Source organism: Desmodus rotundus, chromosome 6 (assembly GCF_022682495.2).
Source record: "Desmodus rotundus isolate HL8 chromosome 6, HLdesRot8A.1, whole genome shotgun sequence".
Classification (NCBI taxonomy): domain Eukaryota; kingdom Metazoa; phylum Chordata; class Mammalia; order Chiroptera; family Phyllostomidae; genus Desmodus; species Desmodus rotundus.
In genome coordinates, this window is record NC_071392.1 from 38,059,425 (window position 1) to 38,071,513 (window position 12,089).

The 12,089-nt window shown below is 36.5% G+C and overlaps 1 protein-coding gene across 2 annotated transcripts in view; it reads left to right on the plus strand.

The window, feature by feature from the left end:
• The window catches only part of SEMA3A (semaphorin 3A), a 461,493-nt gene that overhangs the window by 328,175 nt on the left and 121,229 nt on the right, over positions 1–12,089 (plus strand). For both annotated transcript variants that reach the window (XM_024559089.4, XM_053925978.2), the window contains one exon: positions 10,235–10,354. In XM_024559089.4, coding sequence (XP_024414857.2) covers positions 10,235–10,354 — 120 coding nt within the window. The remainder of the gene's footprint in view (positions 1–10,234; positions 10,355–12,089) is intronic.

A 12,089-nucleotide genomic window follows, 5' to 3' on the forward strand; every position in this document is an offset into this window, starting at 1 on the left:
TTAAATGGATAGTTTAATTTACTTACTATTCTACAAAAATTATAAGTTTTTATTAAATTGCTAAACCCTATGTACAATATAATTATTGGGAGAAGAGTTTTCTGAGTTTCTCAAACTTGGGGACATCTGGTGAAGAAAGTCACTAACTGCCTATTTTGCAGAATATTTTTAGAGATATTTGTCCAGGGAAGGGACTTGGAAGGTAGTGTCTCCCTGTGAAGCAAATGACTGGTTTGCAAACAGCCTTGAGAAGTAGAGATAGTGTCTCCTTTGGTGCAAAGGGTAGGCATGCTTACAGTCCAGTACGATGAACATAACATCTCCCTGAAGATCGAGTGTGCGTTTGACTACTGTGAAACAGTCCGATTCCCTCAACCCAGGGGTCCTCTTCTGTAATCCCCAATCAATGCATATGCCGGAGTCACCTGGCTCTCTTTCAACTGCCCAGGGGGAATGGGAGCTTGGAGAACTGGCATGCAATGTGTTAATACTCTGAGTACTGCTGGTTCTGTGAGGAATACAGTCTTTTATCTCTGACCCAGGAGACCTGTATCTTCTGCCAGAGTCCGTGAAACTGTGCCAGGGTAACTTATCTTACAAGTACGGCAAAAATCACAGATGCTTTACAGTTCTCGACAGCATTGACTACAGTTGATTTTTGTGGACAATGGAGGTGCTCTCACAGATGACTAGGGTCAGTGTATTCATTGTTAAACATGACTCCCGTAATGAAATCTGATGGCACTTCAGGTGTTCAGACACCTTCTTTTTTGATGAAGGCCAGAGAATACCTTGTCTTTTAAATTTCAGAGAAATAAACACAGGTTTTCATGTGTATACACATGCAGGTGACTTGCTGCTTGAGGGTAAATGTCAGGAAAAGTAAACAAGAGGATTACAGTTTTAATTTGGCATTCAGAAGTGCTAGTGGTAACAATAATAACTAACACTTATTGAATACTTGCTATATATACTTACATTGTTCTAAATGCATTATTTTTATTAGCTCATTTATGTAACTCGTATTTGGATACAAGATACACATTTCAAAGCAATTGGATGAACCCATTTTGTGTCTTAGGTAAGAGATACATGGGAAATGAAGCTTTCCCATTAAAAATGCTTTAGGAACTAAGTTTTATTCATATTTTTAACTTCCATGTTCTATTGATACAACAAAGTGTGACGGTGCTCATTGCATCTGAATTGCCATGGATCAGGCCCCGTACATATGAACTTCATTTTTTTGGAAATCTTTTTATTCTGCATTAAAATTTAAATGCATTTTAAGTTTATATTTGCAAAGTATTTAGTCTACCACTTATAATAGAGACATTATATAAACAATCTCAGAGGGCTTGGGGATTTTGATTGTGTTCCTTTTTATTAGAAATATCAATTGTATCTTTAAATGGCTGAAATTAAATGCAACTATTTGTCATTGACAAATTATTATTTAGATTTGATTGGACACCATATTTCATCCACACATCAATATACATACTTTTTAGAGTATAGTAAGAATTTTTTACTCCATAAGTTTCATTGGAATGATTCGGACATGTCCTCCGGGAGCAGGATTTCGGCCAATGTTATCTCATGCATAGTTAGCAGATTGTTCCAAGTCCATGTGATATGTAGTTTCTAGTAGTTGTCACTGGTATTTTGTTTCTTTATGTACTTGATAATCTTCATGAATAAAATTCTACTTGTTTCTGAGGATACACATAATGTAGGTTTACAAATCATAATGTAGATTTAACCAAGAACTCTGGAAGTATTTTTCTTAGATACTCTCTTTCTCAATGACTCAAGTCAAATAAGCTTGATTAACTTTTTAACTGCTTAATTTGATTTGGAAATGTAGCAATAAAAAGCCACTTTTTATGTCCACAAGACATCAAGAAACTTTCTTAAAGTTTTATTTATATTTAATTTTTATATATTTATACTTGCTGCATTTTTCAACAGCAGTAAGAAAAACAGGATGCAGAGCTGGTTGGTGTGGCTCAGCGGATTGAGTGCTACCCTGGAAACCAAAGGTTCACCGGTTCAATTCCCAGTTAGGGCACATGCCTAGGCTGCAGGTCATGTTCCCAGTAGGGGGTGCACAAGAGGCAACCACACATTAATGTTTCTCTCCCTCTCTCCTTCCTTTTCCCTCTGTATAATAATAAATAAATAAACAAAAAATCTTTTAAAAAAGGAAAACAATGTAAAATACATTATGCTAGCTACATATTATGAGCCACCTACAATCAGGAAGCCACTGAACAGTACAAATGTGATAATCAGACAGATAGCACAATATAAAAGAAAATATAAACCAGAAATAGATACTATCAATTTCCCTGGTCCATATGTAATTTCAAAGTGAAAATTGTTCAAAGCTTCTTTAAATAGAAGAGAATTACATTGGGCAACTTTTGCTAATATCATGGTCTATGGTGGCTATGTGTATAATAATTTTAACCAAGTTTGAAAGTTTCAAGTAATTTGCAAGAAAAATATTTATAAAATATTAAGCAGTATTTCTAGAACTTCAAAACAAATAGTCAATCTGGAAGTGAAAAACCAGTCAAATGAGACCCTTAACTGAAATGAACATTTAAGTAAAATGATTAGGTAGCTTAGTGCATCTACCTAATCATTACGTAGCTTAGAGTCTGTATTTAGTTTATCACATCATTCAAGCCACTTTACATTTATTTTCCAATCAGCATAGGTTTCAAGATTATATAGTCCAATTAATAGGAATAGACATACATACTTAAATAACTAGCCATGAAATTATGCCAAGTTTGTTGTTCTAGTTCAATCAGAACTTTTTTTAAAAATCATCTGACATTAAAAGAAAACAAAACAAAGCATTAACATGGGAAGGTCAATTGATTTTATTATACCACCTTTCTTAGTAGTGAAGGCAAACCTATGTCCCGAAATAGACAGCACAGCCCACTCACCATTTCATATGGCAGATGTTTAAAAACCTCAACTTACAAATTCAAGATTAGATGGCTAACATTATAATTAGAAGACAATTAAATCTTAGTTTTACTATCTGTATCCCTTTGAAGAAGAGATTTCTAACATTCTTCAGTAAATGCCGAGGTATTCGGAAGACCTGACTATGGACGCCCTGATGTCAGCACAGAGTTGAGGGAAAAAGGCTCTGTGAGATAAGTGTGGGGCAGCTTAAATAGCGAGAAGGGCGAAGTGAGTGGCAGGAACAATCTCACGGATTACTGCTTTGGCATGAAGATGCTAGTGTTCAGTTTGCTTGCCAAATAAATTGACCAGAGAAAAAGAAAGTCAACAAATTAACTTCAGGAATTAAGCTTATTAATGGATTTCCATGCAGAAATGAATCCACCCATCGTGATAGGGAAAGGCTTTCCCAGCTGCTAGATTATACATTAAAATATTTCTGCACAAACTGCAGATGGGCTATAGATTTTTTTCTTTTGAAATGAATGTGCATTGACCTGAGGCAATGCTGTGCTGTACCCCTTCATTTTGGGCTAATTTGTATTTGAACCAGAACAAGTTGTTAGGTTTAATCATGAAATGAATATATTTGAATAGAGATTGTTCATCTTCACAGTCTTCTCTCCTTTTTTTTATTTATAGTAAAATTTCACTGTTCCATCCATAATTTAAGAACCTGGAAGGAGGTAATTGGAATTGGAGATAAATTAAATTCTTTTGTGAAAAGTGTAATTATCGGAAGTTAGTTAAAAACACCTCAACTCTCTCTTAATTTTCATGCATGGAGCAGTTGTTTTGACAGATGGGTGGACTTTATTTTTGTAACCGTCTGGGAAAAGACTGTGTAACACAGTCTAATCAGTGCTACATATTTGTAATGTTTGTTTTTGAAGTACTGTGCATTTGGCTCCTGTATCATTTTCAGGGGGTAGACATTTTCTTTCTAATTTATTTTTCCAGGCTAATATCTCTAGGTGTAATTCCTCTGAAATTACACATTTGATCTGAAATCACTAGAAATGCTTTAAAAAAATAAGTGTAAATGGTTTGTCACTGAGGATGATGAATCATTGCTCCTCAGGTGTGGCCCTGGGGTTCACTGGTTTATAATTGCATCTACTTTTACTTCTAGGCTAAGTTAACAATGTATAATGCTGTGGGTCTGGCGTGCATTTCAGTGACATAAAACATCAGTGCGGTTGCCTGACTCTCGGGAAGCCAACTTGTTGCTAAGCTTGTCTGTGTGTATCAACTTAAATTCCAAAAAGGATCAAGGTTTGAAAATGAATTCATTTTGAACTGATTACATTCTCTTTATTACGTTGTAAATCCGCCAGTGCTGAGCAAAGCGGTGCAGCCGTTTGATGCCAAAAAGTACATTACATTCTGAGGTTTAAGAATCATCACGGTTCAGGAAAAGGTCAGGAACACTCTTCTTCTGTCTCCCCAGAACAGAAATGTGTGAAGTGTGTTTCCTCTTTCTGCCACGCTTCCTTCTTTCATAATGGAATGTCCAGGCTGCTTCCAAATAAAATGAATATCCTGTTTTGGAACACTCAGAAACCTTGGCAGCAATAAGCCGGAGAATGAAGGCAAATGAATGATAGGATTAATACTCTTTTATGTAGGTTTTCTGTTTAAAGAACAAATCCTTACTAACAATGTCTCTTTTAAGTTTTGGGGTTTTTTCTATCCAGTTCTTTTAATTCACTGTTTCCTCCTCCGTTGTTGTTGAATTTTCTCGAAGCTATTTGAACCAATTTTGAAAGTATGTAATTCAATTTCTTTGTTTCATTTCAGTCTTAACACACTATAAACCCAGGAAATTTCCCTCCATTTTATTTGCATCAACCTTCACTTCAAAATAATATTGAGCGAGCCCCTGGGCATGGCAACAGTGCAACCTGCTGCCAACTGGGAGAGTTCAGGGGGAAATGAAAGGGATCGTTCCAGGCCTCAGGCCAGCAGGGTGGGTCTAGCTGCTCTGCAGCACAGATAGATGCTGTTATCGGCCTCCCCGGCAGGGAGAATGCTGTGCAGCATTTGCCAGGTTTCACAGCTATAGTTCTGACGTTGATTTTTTTTTTCAGCTGCTCTGTACAGGAATAGCTGTCACATTATAGAAGTTCTTCTTTGACAGTTAATAGAGAACAAATTAAAATTATGATATTCAGTATGACTCTCTTGCATAGTTTTCAAGAACCCCAAGAACTTTTCAATCATTAATTTTTGCCAATTAGTTATCTGATCTATAAGAGATAAGAACTCGCAAATCCTATGATTTTAGGACTCAGAACAGTTACTGAGGTGACGCAGGCCTTCATTTGTGGTCACAAATATCCATGTTTGTAACATATTTCCTTCCTTTTATTTTTTTTATTATGAAGAATTACAGTCTATTCTTAAATTTCTAAGATGCACTTAGGTTTTATTAATAGGATTAGAGAATTCAAAATTGCATGAAGTGTCTTTAAAAGCATGGCAGAGAAACTGTAATCCTGTCTTTTATAAAATGAACAAAACATCCATCTGGGACTACTACTATTATTTATTAGAATATTCATTTGCTTACCAATATGCATGCAGCCAATTTCTTGGTTTCAACATATGGTGATGGAACTGGTTATTTATAATCTTGAATCAACCCACAGTCAAGGATGACTATCTTTATATAAAAGCAGAGTGTGTGGCCACCTACATGTTTCCAAGAAAGGGATGCAATAAAACAGTTTCCTGAAAATGAGTTCTTTGCAAATGACTGAATTTTCTTAAAAGTACAAATAAATCCTTTGGGTAAGACCCATGAATGCTTCTTTTGTAAATGAGTTTATCAGCAGTTTCCTTCTCCATGACCTCTTTCCTCTGCCCAAGCATCCATGCCCTACCCTCTTGGGGAAAGAGGAGTAACTGTTAGAGAATGGGAACTTTGTTGCTAAGAGTCTTAGAAGTTAAGTTGTATCAGTTTCACAGTTTTGCTTAAGATGTACCATGTTCAAAGTGCAACATGGCTGAGCTCCATGTACCCTTTACACGAGGAAAGTTTTCTTTATAGCAACTTGAAAAATCAGTTGATTTCAGAGCTTAGTTTTATATGTTATAATGCCTTAACGGACAAAAGTAAAAAGCTTGAGAAATGAGATGTAGCATAAAACAGCTGGAGAAATGAGATGTTTTGTTTTTTGTAGTTACTCTCCTAAACTACTCAGCATATGTTAAGAAATCATAAAGAGTCATAACTTGAAATTTATATAATTCACTTTTAGGACAATATGTTTATGGGACATCCTCAGGTTTTATCTTAGAAAAGTCAGTGATAATAAATAGGAAGCAATATTTTGAATTTAAATATCAATTATTCCAATCAAGTTTGGTTGTCTGCCCCCCCTTTTAGGAAAAGAATAGAATTAAGCCCAATATGATCAGATGTAAACACAGAATAGAGATGTCACAGGGAAATGTACTTAAATTATTGTAACACCTCAGTCCTAAACTGCCCCCGACTATATAAGCTCCAGTGCATTCTGAGCTTCCCCTCTGTAAGTCACAGAGGGTGACTTTGGGGCTGTTACCCAGGTAGAGGTGCCAGGACCAACCCAGTCCTCTAGTGCGCTTCCCAACCTTGCTTCTACTGTCGTTTGCTTTTGATCTTTGTCTGCGCTTCTAGTTACACATTTGGGTCTTAATTCCAAATGTTTATAGGCAAAAACATTTAAGTAATTAGGAAAGTCTAGGAGCAACAAAAATGATATTCAGTGCAACTTTGTTTATCACATAAGTACTCAGATATTTTCAAAGTAGATATGTATTCCATGATGAGCTCATATTTTCTATTTTCTACTTATATGCATTCAATTTTTGAGATTTGGGATTTGATGGTAGACCATAACATTTTTTGAAGCTATTTGCAGAGTTTGAGGTTTTCTTCTTTCAATATTAATATAGATTCATCTATTTCAAATATTTTGCAAAAATTGAGCATTTCTTGCTTGGGATTTGTTTGACAATAAAATTATCCAACTTATATTATAAATATCTGACATTTTCCCTTAAATCTTTCCTGAACATGGATAATAGAACAATATTTTCTTCCATTGGATTTGCATATAGAATACAATACCATAATTTAATGTGTATAATGTGCACTTTTTGCCCAAATTTTTTAGGGAAAATTAAGGATGTGCATTACACATAGGTAGTACTAATTCTATACCTATATAAATGTTTCCAATTATTTTATTTATGCTTATGCATTAATAGTGTAACTCTAGAAAGCAATAATGATATCTGTATGCAAAACAGTACCCTGGAATACCCTGGATAATCAGCTTTGTTGAACTTATGACAAACTTTCAGTGAAAGCAGTTTAGGCCAACAATTCAGCAAAATGAAATGAAGAGCAACATATTGTTACCCACAGAGTAAACAGATGATGCCCATTGTTACCCACTTGATAAGACAGGCGATGCCGACTTTGTTACCATAGGGTGAACAGTGCGCAACATTTGTCTTTGTACACTTTTGGCAGGCTATTGCAAAAGCCCTTGGAAAATGTTGAAACAGTTTTTGTACACTGCAAACTTTAAGCTAAAAGTTATTAAATATGCTAAAAAACATGGCAACAGAGCTGCCAAGAGACACTTTGGACCTACTCCCATGGAGAGTGTCAGCAGATTGTGGGGCAAGAGGAAGAACAGCTCCTTCAGATGCCTAAACAGAAGAAGGCAATGCTAGGGGAACCTCCAAAGAGGCCAGAGGTGGAGCAGGAGGTGAAGACCTGGATTCTGGAGCAGCATCAAACTGGGATCTCTGTTTCGACAGAGATGATACGAGAGAACATAAAAGGATTGCACAAGAAAAAAAAAAAAATCGATGGTTTCTCAGGGACACCTAAATGGTGCTTTAACTTCTTGAAGAGAGAAGGTTTGAGCAAGAGGACATGAATGAAACTTGACTCCAAACGTCCAACAGCCTATAAGAGTCAAGTTTTGGGCCCTGTCTGGATTGAGCACTGGCTGGCGAACAAAGAGGTCACGGGTTCGAATCCCAGTCTAGGGCACATGCCTGTGTAGCAGGCCAGGCCCCCAGTGGGAGGCACGCAGGAGGCAACCACATATTGATGTTTGTCCCCTTCTCTCTCCCTCCCATCCCCTCGGTCTACAAATAAATAAAATCTTTAAAAAAATAAAAATAAAAATAAATGCTACAAATTGTAAATCTACAATTGTAGTAAAACCACAAACATATTATTTTTTAAAAAAGAATCAAGTTTTGGAATTTCATTCTTATGTTACCAGTCTTCAAAAAACTGACAGGTCTGAGCTGTCCCAAATCGCCAGTATGGATGAGGTCCCACTCACAAGTGATGTGCCAGCCGACAGAACTGTGGGCGTCAAAGGAGCAACGACCGTGGCTGTTAGAACTAGTGGTCGTGAGAAAACACATTTCACTGTTGTTCTAGCCTGTTGTGCAGGTGGGACAAAGCTACTACGTATGATCATCTTTAAAAGAAAGACGTTTCCAAAAGAAAAGATTCCAAGTGGAGTTATTGTCCACATGCATGAAAAAGAATGGATGAGTGAAGAAGGCATGGAAATCTGGTTTAACAAAGTCTTGTTGTGAGGGCCTGGAGGATTATTTAAAAAAAAAAAAAACCACACATTTGCCTGTTTTTGATCACTGAAAAGTCCATGTTACACGAAGTGCAAAGGCAATCACAGTGGAGCTGAAAACCCAACTTGCTTTGATACCTGGTGGGGTAACCAGCCAACTGCAACCTCTTAATATGTCAGTAAGCAAGCCCTGTAAGGCCCGAATGAAGAAAAAGTGGAGGGCATGGTAATGATTTAACATCTAGAGGCAGCATCAAGAAAGCATCTATCACCCAGGTTTGTGATTGGATCCTAAGATAGTGGAACTGTGTCAAAAAGAAAGTGGTTGTGAAATTGTTTTAAAAATATGGTATCAGCAATGCTATGGATGGAACTGAGGATGATGACATTTACTGAGATGAGGAAAGTGACTCTTCAGGAGACACAGTTAATGTAGAAGTTGAAGAAGATGATACTTCTGATATTAACAGCGACGAAGAGTTCTTGGCCTTCTACGATGCATAAAACTGTAAATTTGTTACCAGTACATAAAATTTCTTGTACTTTGTATCTGTTCTTGTGTTTTGTAGTTATTTGTAGTTACATAAACTTTCTTGTACTATAATATGTTAAAAAATAAATGCTAAAATTCCTTTATAAATCAGAAAATAAGTATCTAAATATAAATAAATTGAATTAAAAATTAAAATAAAAGATTTTTCCTAAAGGTTTAGGCCCAATATGTGGGTATGCATTATACATGGCAAAATATGGGTCTATAGAAAGAATATAAATAGTTCTGTCCATTTTATTTTGTAAGTGATACCTTATTCAGAAGATAAAATGCCAAGAATGTCTGAACTTCTATAAATAATAAGATATGACTAGAATTTCCTCATCAGTAATTGCTCATTACTTGGGGGATCCACAGCTCAATGGGCAGGCATTCCACGGATGGGTTCATCATGTCCAGGGACCTCTGGAAAGTATTTTTTAGTTATACCCAATCTACAAAATACCCTTTAGCCTACAGATACTCTGAACTCTAACATCTTCTTTATCTCATCTTATATATGCCCAAACTGTCTTTGGGGCTAACGTGATATTTTTCAGGAGTAGGCAGCTCTAACTTCTTGGGGTCTGTAGAGCTCATTACCAAGCAGCGCTTTTGAAATTCAAAGTCAATTTGAACTTCAGAAGTCAGCATCAGGGTTACTACTGATATTTAAGCCTCATATTTTAAGAGAAGTTTATATTATCTTTTATTTTTCTTTTCCTTTCTAAAAAGAAATTCAAGGTTGATTTTTGCAAAGAAATTTTCACCATTGTATTAATCTCATTTTTAATTAATCAAATACTTTGCTGTTCTCATTTCTAGAAAAGGCACCTTTGATTACTGGTTATCTATAACTTTACCTTTGAATAAATTACAAATAATTTCATTGAAAGAGTTAGTAAAAGAAAATATTTTATTTAGCCCCCCAAAGAGTAAGAACTTCTGTGTTTTTAGTTCATATAATATGAGCAAACAATGGAATAATAAGCCCTAAAATGCTGTAAAAATGGACACATAAAAAGGTCTGTTCAATCATACACAGCACCCTAGATACGCAGTCACGCTGAGTGCTAAAACTCACCGCTTTCCTTTTGTCTTACAGAACGAATGTGCTAATTTCATCAAGGTGCTTAAGGTTTACAATCAGACTCACTTGTACGCCTGCGGAACGGGGGCTTTTCATCCAATTTGCGCCTACATCGAAATTGGACATCATCCTGAGGTAAAGCTGGCTTTTAAAAAATACCATTTGCCCATGACCCTTTTTTATTCAGATGCTTCACCACTAATCTCTTCAGTTCATTGAGCTTGTGGTTCCCTATTCATTGAGACCTACTTCAAATTCAGAGGCTGTTATTAATTTTAATCTGTGAATGCAAAAACAATGAGACCATCATTCAACAATAACTAAGGAACAGGAGGAAGGAAGGAAGCGAGCATTTGCTTTCGCCCCGGATTACAGAGTCAAATCCATCTCACACAGCAGCAGATGTCAGCAGGCTGAGTGCGCGGGGTTTCTCCTTCGTTTGGATATTGCCAGCTTTCTCCTCCCTTTCCATCCGCAGTCAGAAGTGTCTGCCACCCCGTTGTTTTCTTCCGCCCAGGGATGAAAACGATGTCACACACGTGCACAGTGATCTGCTCTCGTATTTGATCTAAAGTATTTACATGTGCGTTATTGCTTGGCTAAGTGATGCTTTTATATTTTTGGCTACTATTTTGGTGAAATGGGATAAAAAATGTTTCCTTAATGTATCTGTGATTCCTCAAAGATGTTTGAGTCAGACATTTTAGTAAGGAGATTAAAATTAGGTAAATGTAAGTAAAAATTGAGAGTAAGGGAGTATTTAAAGAAAAAAATTACTAATGTTAAAAGCAGCTTCATGAACTGGGCTTATCAATAGCCTTTAATTATAAGCCCTTTTATAATTTTTGGCTCAAAATCCTTAAAATGAAAGTGTTCATGCAGTGAGAAAATCATTTGTGACAGAATTTGCTTCCAAATTGGAATTCAGGAATACTCCCCAAAGAAGGATTCGTTCCCAGAATGTTTCTGGAACCTTAAAGATAAAATATAATTTACATGTTAGCCACTTCTTTATAACTTAAACTCCAGACTCTCTGCAGTTTCTTAAGAAGTCCTAAACCAACACAAATGTGTTCTTTCAACCCAAGGCTTAGAAATCAAAATGATGTTGTGACACTGTTTTAGGAACTATTTTTTGAAGATGGTTCTGGAGCCTTTGCACACAACTTTTTAGCACCTTCTAAATAAATCTCTCCCTCTTTGCCTCCTTATCAGACACTTCCAATAGTCAGGCACCCTAGAACAGGAACCTGGGGTGATCCATTTTTTTTAAATATTCTGGAGATAGCTCTAGAAAAGCCCCTAGTATTACATTGCACCTCTTGCATCTGCCAGTCATCATGCTGTCAGAGCGACGGCATCAGGGAGCTGAGCTCCTAGCACAGGTTAGCGGAAAAGACAAGGCCTTTGTTGTCACATCTGACTGTGATCTTGTTCTACAACTTATTCGCTGTGGAGCCCTGGAATAATTATTTAACCTTTTTGAGATTCTGTCTCACAATATGTGAAACAAAACTAAACAAATCCTCTTTGATCTTCAGTATTCATATATTTCAAGTGAGAAGTTGACTATTTACGTCCCACTTCCTTCCAACCCTCCAAGCAGGGCCCAACCCATTGACATTTTTGCTTTAGAAACTCAAGCAGTTCTAATCCCATCATTGTTAAAAGCATGTCCTCTGGCCTCAGACTGCAGGGCTTTTGTCCAACCTCAGTTCAGTACTGGATGCTTGAAATGGAGCAAGCTCCTTATTTTCTCCATGTCTCTGTTTCTAATCTAGAAAGCGTAGAGAGTGGCCTGCACCTAATGCCGTTGTTATGAGAGTTGAATGTTGTCTAAAAGGTCGTAGGTGCTAGAAATGTCAGTTAT